Source organism: Lonchura striata, chromosome 8 (assembly GCF_046129695.1).
Source record: "Lonchura striata isolate bLonStr1 chromosome 8, bLonStr1.mat, whole genome shotgun sequence".
NCBI lineage: Eukaryota > Metazoa > Chordata > Aves > Passeriformes > Estrildidae > Lonchura > Lonchura striata.
Genome location: NC_134610.1, coordinates 629,391 through 646,025, shown reverse-complemented (window position 1 = coordinate 646,025; position 16,635 = coordinate 629,391). Strand labels below are relative to the sequence as shown.

General features: G+C 44.3%; 2 protein-coding genes across 5 annotated transcripts in view; one reads left to right on the top strand and one right to left on the bottom strand.

The window, feature by feature from the left end:
• CCDC148 (coiled-coil domain containing 148) overlaps window positions 1-15,644 on the bottom strand; it is a 42,313-nt gene extending 26,669 nt beyond the window's left edge. Inside the window, exons 1-7 of the mRNA XM_021543447.2 lie at window positions 15,530-15,644; window positions 5,852-5,932; window positions 4,122-4,243; window positions 1,356-1,459; window positions 721-803; window positions 401-564; window positions 41-136 (exon numbers count right to left, since the gene is read on the bottom strand). Of these exons, the coding sequence (XP_021399122.2) occupies window positions 41-136; window positions 401-564; window positions 721-803; window positions 1,356-1,459; window positions 4,122-4,243; window positions 5,852-5,906 (624 nt within the window). The 5' untranslated portion in view covers window positions 5,907-5,932; window positions 15,530-15,644. The remainder of the gene's footprint in view (window positions 1-40; window positions 137-400; window positions 565-720; window positions 804-1,355; window positions 1,460-4,121; window positions 4,244-5,851; window positions 5,933-15,529) is intronic.
• A 146-nt stretch (window positions 15,645-15,790) lies between these two features.
• PKP4 (plakophilin 4) overlaps window positions 15,791-16,635 on the top strand; it is a 66,964-nt gene continuing 66,119 nt past the window's right edge. For all 4 annotated transcript variants that reach the window (XM_021543454.3, XM_021543453.3, XM_021543452.3 and 1 more), the window contains exon 1: window positions 15,791-15,875. The gene's annotated coding sequence lies outside the window, so the exon portion shown is untranslated. The remainder of the gene's footprint in view (window positions 15,876-16,635) is intronic.

Sequence of the window (16,635 nt, the reverse complement as noted above, 5' to 3'; positions counted from 1 at the left end):
CTCAATGAACTTCTACTTGAACTTACAAGGAAAAGCTTACATTTTCTTTGCACTCTTCGAGCTCTCTTTCCAAAGCCAGACTCTCAAGGATGAGACCTTCCAAAATTGCCTTCTGTTGCTTCTTGATAAATTTGATCTAGTTCATGAAACATGTTACTGTTACTCTTCCTCTTGCTACAATATGAAAACTCTTATTTAGAAACAGAGTCAGGTTTCCAGCCCTACACTGCTAAGCTTTTACAGATTTTGGTGAGCAGATTTATACCATGATAAGGAAGGGGGTTTATGGCAAAATCTGCATGTAAGTTATAGTCTCAAATTTTAACAAAAAAAAAAAAAAAAAAGAAAATGCTAAAAATATGGTGATAGTAAATTGTAAAAACAAAGTTAAAATACCGACCTGCTGTAACATCTCAGCTGAATTGATCTTGGGTTTTTGACAAGATTCTTTTGAGAGGTAACGTCGCATTTTAGACAGCTCGAGTTTCAAATCCTCCTTCAGCTGCCAGACAGGAACTAAAGCATTTGTTTGATAAGTGTCCCACTCCTTGGACAATTTCTGCTCTGTAAGTACATAAAGCTTTCTCAAACACATAAAAAATGTTACACAGCACTGTGCTCTGTAAACCTAAACTTTTCAAGGAAGGATTAAGAAACCCAAACAAACAATCAAGATAACGTTGACTATTAAAAAAAAATTAATTAATAAAAAATTCTTACCCAAGTCCCTCAAATCAAAAAAAAAGTTGTTCTTATGTCTGTCTTCATCAAGAAAAGTCTTCATTTCTTCTTCTGCTTTTTGCCTGAAGGAAATGAACATGTATTTTACAGATTTAATTTCTTATTCATTATATTTGCAAGAATGATGAGCCTCAAATACGCCAATAATTATATAAAAAAGGGGATTCTTTGCCTGGAAAGGTATGAATTGAAGGACTTGGACACTAAGATGGTAAAGGAGCCACAAATGCTCTTGTTGAGTACACCGGGTAATGGACAAGAGCATTGTTAATGTCCCCTGTTGTGTGACCTCAACACACAGCCTAGGGACAGACTCTAAAGGAACTGAAAAGCATCTGAAAACTTTGATATTCTTACAAAGACACGGTCTTCAGATGCTGCAGATCAACTGAACAGCTCTGAGAGTATCGTTCCCTGTTACCCTCTCCCTCAGGTGAGCGCTTCATGCCACAGACCCCTCTCCATGTGGATCACAAACCTTCATTCCCCACACAAAAATACCTTCAGATCAGGTATTATAATCTTATTTTCTCACTGTCCCTTGAATCAAGTATGCCAGCCCAAAACCTATCTTCTGGTCTCTTTAGTAATCACACAGATTCCTCAGTCCTTACCTGCTCTCACTCAGTTTTTTAAACTCTTGCCACCACACCTGACGATGCTGTTTCAGCAGCATTTGCTCTTTGCTAATTTTTGAAACTTGCTCTGCTTTTTTAATCTGCAGGGAAAATTAAAGTTGTGTTTTGAACATACTCAAGAGCTTTATCAAATGCCTTCACATGGAAACTTAAATACAGAATGATGAGCCTAATAGCTTTTTCAAAAACTGTGTTTTTCTAAAGAACAATGGGGTCAAATGTAACCAATTTTCATTAAATAAGTTTATTGCATTTCAAATCACAATTCATGAGAGCAGAAGGGGGAAAAAAATCCGTTCATTTCTTCTTTCCTTTTCCATCCCTATGTCCTGGGAGGTAAAGTTGAGCAAAGATAAGCAGGAGAACAAAAAACATACCTTCTTACAGGTGGGAAGATGAAAGACTGAAAGTATGTAAAGAAAAAGAATTTCAAAAATGTATTACTAAAAAAGAGGTTTTTTACAAAATCTATCCAATTAGAGAGGCTCTCAAACTGAGGACTTCACAAAAGCATTACTTCACACTTTGGATAAAATAGGAATTCCTGCTTTTGAAACAGATGGAGTTCCTGCTTAAGCCAGAGGAAATCCTGCCAGGGGAAGGCTGCTGAAGTGGAACCAGATTACTCTGGCCAGCCAACAATGAAGGAAAAAGGCTCAGAAGAATTGCAGCCCGTGAGAAGTGCTTTCCTCTCACCCTCCTGCCACTGTGACTTTCTCTGGCCTCTTGGTGCATGCTGAGGACAAAGGTCCTTTCCCCTCTTCCTTGGTGTTCCCTTGCCATCCCTCTCCTCCAGAACACCTGCCTGCAGCCCAGTGCTCCCACAGCTCCTGCACTCACCCTTTCTTCCCCTCCCCAGCTTCCCCCTCACACAGATACATTGTCCTATTGCAAAATGGCAGCAAGGCAAAAAAAATACATGGGCAAGTCTTGTCTTAGTTCATAAAAGGGAGACTAAAGATTTCACTCCACATCTAGTTCAGCAAAGGTATCATGTTTCAGGTCAAAACTGCTGGGACTCCACTTGGCTCAGGTGGAAACAACCTGCAACTTTCCTACCCAGGGCAAAGCTGCACAAACCCACCATGACCCCTCCGCATTCACACACACAAGGGCACAGAGCAAATGCTCCCAGAGACACAAAGGTGTCCCCAAGCATGTTCTCACTCCTGCCCAGCTGGGCTGGGGACATGAGCAGGAGAAGGTGCAAAATTGTTCTTTGCACTCACACATAGACAAGGACATTCTGCAACCGCAGTCCCTCAGCCACCCACCAACAGAGTCAAAATCCTGCCTCAGATACGAGAAACACCCATCAGATGAAGCCAAGCCCAGTACCTCAGGGTGAGTATACCTGGCTCCTGGCTGATCCTTCCTGCTTGACACCAAACCTGCCTTGGGGCTGTTACTGGGGCGAGAAGCTGCAAAAGGGGCTCTGGAGACATTGTGCGCCTGGGCCTGGGATATGAGGTATTTACAGGAGCTGCCTGTGGGCCTGTGCTGGGTTTGAACACCTGTGTTCCATGCTTTCCATCACTATGCTACAACACTTTTGAATCAAAGATAATGTCTCACTTTTATTGCTTACATATATTTTCACATTTTACAAGTTACTTATAGCTTCCTCTATTTCATGAAACATGTTACTATTATTGCTTTCTTTTGTTACAATATGAAAACTCTTATAAGAAATCAGACTTCAGCAAACAGAATACAGCATTTAAAGCAAGCTAAATTCAGACCAATTCTAAAACTAAGTGAAAGGTTGAAGTACTTTCGTATGTAAAGTTCAACATGCTTTTGAAATTATTTTATAGCAACAGCATTGCCATTTCTGTATAACTGCTGCAATATTATCTTTTTTCTTTTTTCCCTGTTGCACTGTCTTTTTATTTCTTAAATAGTCAGCAGTTGATTTGCCATTTGTTTCTTTGGTTCTACCTCAAAGGAAGAGTAACTCGGCTCTTCAAAATCTGAATGGCTTGAATCAGCAGCAAAAAATAGTAGGTGGAACACATACTAGCCTCTCTGGTACTTCCATCATATATATTTTACTACCTACTCAGTTGGAAAACACTTGAGAAGGTGAAAAAAGAAAAGAAAGATGAAAAAATAAAGCTTGAATGAATTCAGTAGAATTTGGTATTGCCAAACCATGAAGCAATATCTGCCAGAATGTTTGACACATGATACCTACATGCACTAAAGAAGCAATATTATAAAGGAAGTATGTAATGTGTTCTCTCATTCACCCTTCTCTAGGATTAAATAAGGCTCCTCTTGTCTTTACCCCTTGAGACATTCTGCACCAATCTATACCTTTCTGTCAGTTCTACATTTACATTTTATGGCTAATAAACATTTTTAATCTTCTTTTTAAGATCTCCCTCTGCTTGACTTTTGGAAATCCGCATTTCATATATTTTTGTTTGGCTTTTTTTTCTGGATCAGTCTTCCCTTCTCACTTAATCCCACAAATTTTTCATTGCCCCCAGGATTATGTAGTAATTTTTGGTGAATTTCCTCAAGGCAGGAAAATACAAATTTTTCCTGTCTTTTGAGGAAGTAGAATCCACACTTACTTTGCATCACTGATCTGACAGAAGTCCCCACATCGACATTAACACATCCAAATCATGGTATAGCTATGATAAACTTTCATATTTGACCCCCTCTTACTGAAAGAAATATGGTCACTAAATTTCAAAAGCATTCACATTGCAAATAAAACAAAAATCATACCTTTAACTGAATTTGTGCAGAGGCCATTTTTGCCTCCACGGCAAGATCATACAGATGTTTGTAGTCAACAGGTTTGTACTTCTGGCTGCAAAGAGCATTTCCAGCAGGAACCACCAAATTGTCTAGTTATCATATAAAATACATAAGTGTATTTCAAATTATTGAGAAATAATTAGGCATAAAATTAAAGCTCTTTAGATAGAAATCAGAACCAGTGTTTTCAACACTAGAAGTTTTCGCATCAATATTGTTAATTGGTGAATGACAATTTGAAACAAACATAAACCAGTAAAAATTACATAAGAAACAGTAACCAGTTGTCTGTTTACAAAAAGTTAATTTGACAAGTCTTTCATTTACATGTTATTAATTAATTTTAAACTATGTTTACAGGCATCGTAGTAACTTCTAATACAGAAATACTTAAGTTTCAATAAATGCATCCTTCTTGCACTGATTGGAAAACTGCATCAATGTTTATTGCAACCTATGGTTGAGCAACAGGAGTAGGTTTTTTTATTGAAGGTATAAAATTGAGGTACAATTACAATTGGAAATGAGCTACCTGAACTTTTGCCCTGGCACTGTGAAGCCCTCATGCACAGATACTCAGTCATTCCACATAAGCTGGGAGGCTTACAGGGATAAGGAACGGGCATTCCCTTACAGCCCCTGCTTTAGTTTTCTTTAGTACTGAAATTGGCCATTATGTTTCCACATTCTCTACTAAGCCCCGTGGCTGAAAGTGCTGTGCCTGACATGTGGTTTTACAGATGGGTAAAAGGTAAAATAAATCCTGCAGAGCCATCCCACAATCCTCCTTCAGGCCTCCCCCAGGATTTTAATTTTCTGCATGCCTACACAAAGCCTGACAACACATCTCCAGACATGCCTCGCTGGGGAAGGGTTTCACCAAGCCCTCCTGCCAGGCAGTGCCCCAGGACAGGCAGAGACTGGGCACTGAATGGATGGGAGTAGCCCTGGGGAGAGCAGCCTGGGGATCCTGCGGGGCAAAAATGCTGGCCATGAACTGGCAAGCTGCCCCTGGAGCCCAGCAAGCCAGCCTGGGCCTGGCCTGCAGGAGAGGCAGCGTGGAATTTAGTTATTCATTCATTTGATGAATGGTGGCAGGGGAGGGGTTCTGCCCCTCTGCTCTGCACTTGGACCTGCAGAGATCAACACCCAGCTCCAGGACCCTGGCACAGGGGGACAGAAACCTGGCCAGAGACCATGAAAATGGGCTAGAACATTTCTCCTGTGAAGACAGGCTGAGAGAGGTGGGGATGTTTGGCTAGAGGAGACTCCAGGGAAAATTTATTGCAGCCTCTTGATATGTAAAGGGGGCTTATATGGGAAAGGCTCTTTACCAGGGTTTGCAAGTGACAGCAGGAGGGGCAACAGCTGCAAAAGGAGGGTGGATACAGACAGGAACTGAAGAAGGAATTGTTCCCTGGCAGGCTGGACAGGCCCTGGCACAGGTGCCCAGAGCAGCTGTGACTGCCCTGGATCCCTGGCAGTGCCCCAGACCAGGTTGGACACTGGGCTGGAACAGCCTGGGACAGTGGGAGTGTCCCTGCCATGGCAGGGTGGCACTGGGTGGGCTTTAAGGTCCCTTACAACTCAAACCACAACCAGGGTGCTATGATAGCTCCTATATGAGGCTATTAATTGCAGAGTGTTTCATAAACAGTTGAGAAAGAAATTAAACTTAAACATGATAGCATACCTACCTCCACCACCAATCCTACGAGATGAAAACAATGTTCCATGGTCCAGTTCACCCATTTTTATTTTTTATGTATTTTTTATACCTGTTGAGAAACAAATATGTTTTGAGAATATCAACATTGTAGATGTAATCTAAAACACTTTCAAAAATATCTATTGTTTTTTTGAGAAGAGGTACATCTCACTAAAAATGTAATTAGACAGAAATTCCTCCAGTTTCTCTTTCACTTTAGGAGAGATTTCATGTGCCTCATACCATTTAGCAGTCAAGAAAACAAAATTCTATTTCCTTGATGAATCTGTAATGCTGTGACATAGCTCATCTATTCTTTGCTTTGTGCTTTTCAAAATATGAGTCCTTCAATCCAAATGTAAGATCAGGCCTTGAGGTGTTCTTTCCTTCATTTGGAGACTGCCTAAAGGTCCCTTAGCCCCATCTGTAGTAATACCTGTGAAACCACGTCAGTTGTTCAGGCAGCAGTGGCTCAACTCTTGCTGAGCAGCATGTATCAAGTACCCACATCATCATGGATCACATGGAATGTTTCAGATGCAATAAGTAACACAACACAGGAAAAAATGTCTTGTATGTGTCAAACCCCTTGCTTCCAACTAAGCATGCATTGGGTCTGGCACAGAAATGAAAGCAATACACCTGAGGTGTTTCAGCTGACCTGAATCAACAGCTGAGTCCCACCAGAAAGGAAAGGTCATGTCCAGCGAGGCTCCCCATGAATCCTCTCCCTCAAACCCAGCCATACTGTGCCAAAATTTCATCTCTTTGTCACACCTTTGATGTTTGCCTGGTTCCACAGCAAGCAGCAACACAACAAATAGTAGAGCAGGAAAATGTATTCATTTGTGCAGTTATTTGCTCACTGTTCTAGTGAGATGAAACCCTAGTTTATCCCTACAAATTCCAAGGATGGCACAATGCAACAGGAAGGTGGGAAGGAAGACCAGCCAAAGAAATGTACAGGGGAATACTCTGACAGAGAGCTATTCATGTCAGTCAATAAAAAGGTGAGACTGCAACTGAAGACAGTTTGCAGTGTACTTTGCAATGAGCTGACATTCTGCATCCAGCCCTCTGCTATTGACACTCAAGTCTTACTCCTGGCTGCTTTTTTTTTGGTTTCTGATCATCTGAGCACTGCTTCTACTGATAAACTTGGGAAGGGAGTACTACAGTGACTCTCATCTACACCATATAATGAAGGCAAAAATATCACTGATGGAAAATTGGGAGTACTCAAAAGCTCTAAGAAGATTGGATACATCACAGCCACTTCCCTCTATTAAAACCTTTTATTACTGTTCCCTGAGCAGCTGCCGCATCAGCGTCATTCTCCTGTATTACACATTTGGGAAACCATCATCCTAATCTAGGTCCATCTGGCCAGCTTAAAATGACAAGCTTCTAACACAAGACATGCTGTCCTTTTTGAAAAATAACTATGGATACTATAAAGATCAGCAGCAGCAGAGCTACCCCTCTGGATTATTTATTTATTTATTTGTTCATTTGGCAAATTGTTAATATCTTCTTTCTACTGACACGTTTCTGATTAACGTCAGCATTTGACCAAAACTTCACACACATTAACCTTAGCTTCATCTTCTTTTACACGAAATCAAGAGAATACATCTCAAGAACAGAACTGATGCAAAAAAAATTACTTGCCACTTTCTGTAAATTTAGGGTTACTGTATTTGATGAACCAAGTCTTTATTCCTTCTAGCCAACCAGTTCCTCTCTTCCACAATTATGTCATATGTTTGTATTTGATCTCAGCCTTTCACAGGCATTCTTTTCTGTTATTCAACATTATGACCTCACTAAAACACTGAAAGTGAATGCTAAGATGGTTCTGGAAAAGGACAAGACTCATATAAATCTGCATTTTATCTTCAGTAACTTACCAATCAAAATTATAAAAGCACTGCCAGTTATATTTATTTCTGCTTTAATGCAGTTATATCTACAAACCTCTCCAATACTATAAAAGTCCATCTAAGCCTAAATTCCAATATCCTGCCTCAAAGCTTTGCTCAAACTTCATTGCAGACTCTAGGCTGGGAGCCTTGATGCATCTTAGAAAGAAAAAGTGCACAAGACCAACCAGCCACCAGGCAGAAGTCCCTGTACATAGAAATCCGTCCCACAAGAATGCCAAGTCAGCTCTGCCTACAGCCAACCACAGCTAAATCTTTTAGCAGCAGTAAAAAGCACAAGGTTTCTCAAACCTCTTTTTTCTGCTCCTTTGACAATTTAGTATTTCACTATTCACTGAATTGTTTTAGGCAATAAAAACATGTTCTCTTAAAAGATTTCATTTCCAATTCAACCAAACTCTTCAGTGCATTCTTAATGTAAGCCCTTGCTGGTGTCTAAGGTATATGACCTATGTTTATTCTTACATATGGAAATATCCTATACTGAGGCAAGATCCTCCTTGCTTTAATTTAAATAGAAATTAAACTCCCCAGTGTCAATCCTGGAAGAAGCAAAGACTGGTGCCTGCCACATACTGCTCCTGGGGATGAGTCAGGTTCAGTCCAGGCCCCAGTTCCACAAGGGAGTGCTCCCAGCGAGTTTAACCAGTGATTTTGGAAGAGTCTAATTCCACTGTCTCAATTCAAAGTTGTTTGCATACATAAACCTTTGCAGATCTGGGTCACCAGTACCATTTTTCCCTCCCAGCTAAAGGACAGATGGATATCTGGCAGGAAGGTACAATGCTTAATGAGCCAGACATGCCTTTTGAAACATAATTTCTTGTGCATGTTTTAAATCACTCACATTATTAAATGCAAAAATCAATAATATGAATCAAGCCTTCACAAAACACAATTTAGTAGCATCACCAGTGGCAGTACAGCAGGTACCCCTCAGGTTTGTGCAAACGAAGGACACAGAATCCTGTGGCAGCAGGTGGGCCAATCCTCTCTGTGGCTCACATAATGTACTGCTGGGGCTACACCACCAAAAAACCAGAGCTGAAGTACAGACTTACTGCGAACACAACATCGACAGGAACTTGGATTATACATTAGAGCAGAGCTTCCTAAAAAAGAAAAACCCAGGGAAAATCCCCAAACTCAAAATCCCTTATTTTCAGTGCTCTCTTTTGAATATCTGGCTATGTCTTGAACATTTTGTGGAAGGCTTTTTAAAAGATTTTAAAGTTTAATGTTAATCACTTAGCTATTGCTTGTTTTCATTTAAAAAAAAAGGCGTATTAATATGCAGTTGTTGAACTCTCTGATCCTAATTATTGTTAAGGAAAAGAGGCAAAGATTCACTTCCATTGTAGGGTGTGAAGTACAAACAAATAATGAGCTTGATCCCTTAATCAGATCCTTTCTCTTCTAGTTGAACTATCTGAAAATGGCACCCATCCAGAACGTGTTAATCTTGCAGCAGTCAATCCTTTCCACAGGAAGAAAATACAGTATAATGCTTCTATCATTTGGTGTCAAAACAGTTTCTATAAAAATCCCATTGTTTGATTGTAATTTAAATTTACATTCCCCTAAAGAAAGAATTATAGCTCTCTTTGAAATAAAGTCAAGTCTCAGAAATGGTATGTTCCCAAAAGAGACATAGTCCTTTTTGTCTATGATAATCTCATTACTTCCTCATTAAGTAAAACTTAATCCAAATTAGGAAGATCAATTTGAGTAACACTTAAAACAATCAGCTTCATGGGCTGTTCTGTCACAATGCAGGGGTAGGGAATAGCTCATTTGCTTTCTGAGGATCTGCACATCACAAGGGAATTCTATTTCCTCTCCATTCTTGGAATAGTCTTAGAAAATCCAAGAGGAAATAAACTTTAGGAACACTTAGAAAAAATGTTGAAACAAGCAGATAAAAAAAAGGAAGTAAATGTTTCAGAAGTTGGTGCAACATATCTGGATTCCAGTTGTTAAGTCATGCCCCCATTGCTCTTCAGATAAACCAGCAAATGTGATTTTGGTTCCATTGCTGCAAAATGCACAATTGGAAATACAGCTTGAGAGTCATGACAGCTTTATTTTCTGTATCTATGTAGATCTCAGATTTTGTCAAAGCAAGAAGGGAAACAAACGGGAGTTTAAAGAAAAATTAAAGAATTAAAAAGGTAATTTTAAATTGTCCTCACCTTTTGCACTTGCCTCTGTCTTGACTGTTGCCTTCTGTGTAGTATTTTTAATTAAAGTATTTCCTCCTACCCCATTTTCATGGTAGCTTTGTTACTGATGTTTTTTTACTTAACAAACCCAAATCTGCATGGAAGGGTTCCCTGCCCCACTGCTGGAATCCTCTTCTTCACAGCTCTGCTGACAGACCAATTTCTGCACACATTTCCTAATGAATTGCAGGCAGGAGTCAGCAGACTTAGTTTATGTTGTTGGCAGAACAGTTTACTAGTGCTTCAAGAACATACGACTCTGAATAAGTCCAGTTTCTCCTTAAGCCAAGACATTTTTCCCTGTTTAACCTACAAGGAGCTGTGGCTGTCTGGAGCCGCAGCCATTTGCACACTTCCGATTACACTTTGGAGCAATTCTGCATCTCACCTCTGAGCTCCACACATCACTGCCACCCCAAGCTGCAGGTGGGACACACATCCAGGGCAAACACCTGAGGGACCTTGTGAGGTAGTGCTGGCACCAACTGTGCACTGTCCTTTAAGCCAGCCCAGATGATTTTTGTCTGAGTAGTGTAATGGGAGTCAGAGCAGAAAGTTTGTCTGCAGCCTATGAGAGACAAGCCAAGAGGGACAGATAATTCATGTGATTTAGGAGCCACTGCAGCTTATTTTGTCAGGAGCATCAGTATCATTTTGTACAGCTTTTGCCAGTTCTGCTAGGCCAAATTCCCAGAGTTATATGCAGGGAAGCATTTGGCACAACTTCACTTTAAATTTTCACACAATGTTGTCTGATACCTTACTACAAAAAGCAACTCATCCTTGTCTGGGGCCTCTCAGTCACAGCCCTCAGAAATGTACAGCCTTAAACATGAATCAAATAATCTTTCTGCATATACATTTTTTGTGTTATTCAGAAGTATCTCTAGATTTCAGCCTGACATTCTGTATCCTTGCCCTGGTAAGAAATATTACAATTTGGTTAATTTCTCAACATTTTTTCCAGCCTCATACACAAACTATTAAGAAGATAGGTAATATTTTTTTTCAGCAACTGTAGAAGTTGGTAGAAACTAAAAAGGATTTTAGCAGACCTCCCCCTGTCCTTGAGTAGATAGAAGTACCTGCATTGCCCAGAGCTGGGGTGGTGAGGGATTTTTTATTTCTTTGTGGGCTTTGATTGTTTTTTTAAGGTTATTTACACAACAATTACAAGCTTAGGACTTGAAAACCCACTGAACAGACCAACTGCTGATGACCTTGCCTTTACTGGACATCTAAATCAGCATTTCCTGCCATCTTTTCTCCAAACCATTCTCTTGGCTGTTGCCAAGCTGCCTGCTTATTTCCTGGTGCTGCAGGATCCTGGAGGAACCCTGACTTACAGGTGGACACCTGATGAAACCCGATTTCATCATTAGCTGGCTTCAGCAGCACAGCTCACTTAAGGACATCCCTTCTCCTGCTGCCCCACACACAGCACCTTCACTCCTGGGACCATGCTGCCAGCTGAAACAGTATCCTGGGATAGGATTTGTGCAATTGCCAAGGAAAGGTCCCTGAGCTACACTGCAGGTCAGCAAGCTGCTGTTCCTCAAGCCTCTTCCATCCTGCTGAAACATGTATCCAGGGCAAAACCTTTCCCACTCCTGCCAAAAGAGGAGCCTGCACTCCTGCTGCACATGGCTGCTTGCACATTCCTTGGTCCAGGCACTATGGGCAGCAACGGTGTGCTCCGGAAAATGGATCCAGCTGAAAAATAAGGGCAAGTGTGCCAGGGAGGCTTCTGGGGAAGCTGGATCCATTCCATAACGCAGCTCCCTGCACTGTTGCAGGATCCTGGTGCTGGCACTGGAAAGCTGGAGAGAAGTATCATAACGGGCATTATTGTCCTTCCCTTGGCAGCTGGGCATGAGCCTGAGCACGAGGCTCTACAAGGAAGGCCGGTGGTCAAGCTGAGCATTGTGCACCATCTACAATCAGATACTCCTACTTGATGCTTCAGAGCCATGCAAGAAGAAAAGAAAGTGCAAACAACCGGCCAGTATCCAATAATTTTTCCTCAATATTTTGTTTTACCACAGGGAAAGAGTAATATCTATCCACAGCAGAGCAGTAATTTTGAATGGCACTGTCTGAAACAGAATGTTTCTATAAAAGCCTTGTGGTAAGTTTATAATGTGCTTACCACAAGCCCTCACTGAAAAAGCAAAATGCCAGCCCACCCCTTAACCCAGAAATACACCTGCTAGGTGCCTTACCTCCCCAGTTAAACAATAAAAAGCAGGAAAACATTTAGTGCTTTCTATACCAAATGAAACTACAGTTTCAAAATTACCCAAAATCAATTGTATTGCTGTGACATCAACACGATGGCTTGCAGTAACTTTTTTGAAATCAAATTGTAGGTTTTAATAAGATGCAAAAATCCCACATATCTAAGTAACTCCCCATATGAGCACTAAACAGCTGCTCATGTGTTGTGTTAGCCTGCCATGAGCATCACTCTTGTCGCCAGGTATTTTTTTTTTCCCAAACCTTCATAATTTCAGTATCTGGAAGAGATTAAAGTTAAAGCAGGTAGCATTAAATAGCTTCCAGCAGAAACCAAACCACAGCCCTCAGCCTCCCCCAAATAACCCCCCAAAACCAAACCAACCAAATTCACAACAACAAAACAAAAAGTAGAATAAATGAGAAAAACAAAACACAACACCCACCAAGAAAAATAGCAAACTGTTTTTGTGACTGATATTTATCACTAAAATTAAAAGATAGACATGTCAATGTTCTGCAAGGGCTGTAAGCATCTGTGGAATATATATAAAAAGCAAGACTCTGTTATGGATTGATTTCAGACTAGATTAAACAAAGCAGAAAAACATATTAATGACTGGAAACACTGAAGAAGCACAACAGCAGCAAAAACAGCTAGCAAGTATCTGTTAACAGCATTGCCATCTAAACCACAGGAAGATGAGCACAGTCAGTTTAAAGGGTCAGATTTAAGGCTCAAGAGAAACCATACAGTCCCAAAGGAAAGTATGAGACTAGGTTGCTATGAATTGTAAACATAGTGGAATGATGGCTTTCTAAATGAGAATGATACAGACCATCTTACTTGCAAGTTGCATCCAGAAGAAGATGAAAAGAAATAAAATTGACTTGTTTGTTGCCGATTTAAAAAATTATGTAAGAATTTAAACATATATTTGACAAAGGTCACTTTCAGCTAATGGATAAGGAATCAAAGAATCACCATCCAGGCAGCCCTTTGCTAGACATTTAACTGGACAGTTAAAATGGGGTGCCTTTCCATAGCCTATGTCATCCTTGTTGGACAGGACTGCTGCACTGGGACACACGGCAGTCAATTAGATAATGTATTGGCTGCTCAGGGTGCCAAAACAAACCAGCTAGGAGGCTATGACTAATACCAGACAGAATGAAACAGCTTTTCCTCACTGACAGTCATTCAGCATATTTCCAAATCTGACAGGACCTCAAAACATTACTTTCAATTCTTTCTACTTCTCTTGTGCCAAAACAAACTGACTCAAGATCCCTTTCTCCTTCCCAACAGCATTTCTTACCCTTTTCCAGCTCACCCCAATGGGGAACTCTAAAGCACAGCCAGAGCCTGCAATGCATGGCTGCGCAGGGATGCAGGGCACCTGGAGCAGCCTGTTCCTGGTCACCTGGAGCCACCAGAACCAGGAAGGCCTGGGGATGGCATTGTGCCACCTCCTGCATCCTGCCCACAGCGATGCCCAGGAACAGTTTCACTTGCTGAGGGGCAAGTAAGCTTCCTCCTTTCCCAAAAGCTGTTACCTGTGAAAGCCAAGCCAGCATAATAATACCCAAATTACATGTGAAAACCAGTTGAGACTGATTTGAAGCCAATTTAACTAATCCAGTACACCTTTGGTAGAAGCAACCTTACAGCTAAGGAAGGTCACAGCTCTCACACATCCTATGCTTTCTCTTCCCTTTATTCATGATCAAGTTAACTCACATTTTATCTTTTCTTTACTCCAGCTCTCCACTCTCATTTGACCCTTCCACCACTTATTTTATTTCACAACTGCTACTCTATTTTACTAAGTTTCTACTGTTATTTCCCTCAGCTCCTGTTTCCCATTTCCTAGACAGAGACCACCATTTTAGTTTCGTCATATTTTATATGCAGTTCACATGGTATAAACCATGAGATTTTTCAGAGCAGTGAGGACTCAAGACTCCTGGCTACAGCTGTCAAGTGTTTACTATGTGGATATCATCATAATGTAGGAGTTCCTATTGCATTATTCAACAGATAAATAATTATACAAATAGCAACAAAAACCTCAGAGATTAAATATCTTACCAATAGTTTCCATGTAGTATATTACATCCCAAGTGGGAAATTAAGAGAAGGGGCAGACGAGTTTAGAGGTGACTCTCATGTTCAGCTACCTCCTCCTTGTTACCTGCAGTTCCCTCCTAAGCAGAGGCTAACAAGGACATAATTCTAACTGCAGCATCAGCACAGCACCAATTAAACCACAACACGAGTTCATGTGTCCTCACGCCTAAAATAAAACTGTGGTTCACCCCACCAAACAGTAAACCGAAAAACTGAGCTGGATGGAAAACAGACACAAGTTACATGTGGATACCTTTTTCACGTTCCTTCACAGCAGGATTTCTACACCATCTGCATCTATACAACAGGGGAAGAGGGTGAATAAAACAACCTCTAGAGCCAGCAAGAGCTGCTGATTCAAGTGGCCGTTTGCTTTTGGCTCCTCTGAGCCATTTACAACACCGTCCCATGAAGTGGAGAGTGTCGATCGCTATCGTACCTGCAGGGCTGGAGGGTGGGAGGAGAGAATAAGTAAATGGAAAACCAGTCACACCTGGGCTACACCGGGGCGATCTGCTCGGGAGGCTGGAAGGAGAGGAATGGCCCCAGTCAGATTCCCGAGACACACCGAGATGGTAAGTCTAGGTCAGGTATGGGATGCAAAAAATTGATCAAGCATTTAACATGCCCAAAGCTTGTTATTGAAATGTTTTACGGCGATTTTAGGGATACTGGCTTTTCTTTTCGACGTCTATGATTCCTCACACGCCATCAAGAGAGTTCGGCTGCTATTGGAAGCTTAAAATGGTGGGAAATTAAAACACTATGGAAAGCGTTTCCCCATCGTCCCCAAACACCTGGAGTTAGCCCAGGTGTTCGAGCAGCGCCGCGGGCTGTGCGTTCTGCCGGTACCGCGACGCCGGTCACAGGAGCGGCAGGCGGGACGGGACCACGAGCGGCCGGCCAGTCCAAGCTCCCTGTCCAAGAAGGGCCATCCCGGTGACACAGGGTGACGGGCAGACGGGCCCGGCAAAGCCCCCGGAACTCCGGCTGCTCTTCTCTGCGCTCCTCCTTCGGCGGGACAGGAGGCGGCCGGCAGCGCGGGACAGGCACGCCCGGCCATCACGGGCACCCTGCACCGGTTGTGCTCCATCCATCCATCCACCCATCCGTCCATCCATCGCTCGGACACTCACCGCGAGGGCTCACGGCGGTGGGGCCACGGGCAGTCCTGGCGGAGCCGGCCCGGGTCTGTCCCGGCCCGGGTCCGTCCCGGCCCGTCCGCGCCGTCTCCCCCTCACGGCATCGGTAACCACGGCAACCTCAAGTCGCGCCACCATTGGCGGGTTTAACGCGGAGCAGCAGCCAATGGGGCGCCCCCCCGGGCCGCGCCTGGCCAATGGGGGCGGCCGCCGGGCCGGGCAGAGCGTGACGCGTTGCGCGGGCGGGGCGGGGCGGGCGGAGCGGGCGGCGGGGCCGCCACCATGGAGACCCCGGGGTAGGGCGGGCGCGCCCGGCGGGGCCGCGGGGCCGCTCCGCGCGGTGAGTGCGGGCACGGGGAGGCCGCGGGCCGGGGCCGCCGCGCGGGACAGGCGAGGGGCGGCGGGGCGCGGCGCGGGAGGCGAGGCAGGCGAGGCGGCGGACCCCGCCGGGGCATCGGGGCCGAAGAGCCGTCGTCTCGGGCGGACCCGCGGGCGGCGCGCCGCGCGCTCTCCGCGCCCGCGGGGCCGCCCGGAGCCCGGTGGAGCCGCCCGGAGGGGGCCCCGCGGGCGGAGGTGCCACCGCCCTGCCCCGGGCGCCGGGCGGGAGCGCGGAGCCCGGGCCCGCCGGTGCCCGCCGTGTGCGCGAGGTGTGCGCGGCGCCGCGCCCGGAGCTTCGAGCCCAGCGGAGCCGCAGCGGGCAGGGCCGCCGGGCCTCGCCGTGCCCGCAGCGCCGCACGGCCCCGGGCGCGGGGCCGGGCGGGGACACGGCGGGTGCTGCAGGGGATGGCGGGGTCGGCGGAGCGGGCGCGGGCAGCCGGCAGCGCCGGGCCCTGCGCTCCCGGTGTGCTCGTACGGGGCGGCCACGGGGCCCGGCGTCCGCGCCGGTGCTCCCCGGAGTCCCCGGCTCCGGCTGCTGCCCTGGTGTTCCCGGGGGTGCCTGACCCCCCTGCCGTCCCTGTGTTCCCTGCCCGGGACTTAAATCTGAATTTTTCACCCTTCGTGTGACCGCAGAACAAGCCGCGCTCCCGCTGCCGGGAGCCACGGAGCATCCTCGGCCCGCGCACCGGGAGCGCGGCTCTCGAGGCTGTAGGAACTTCTTG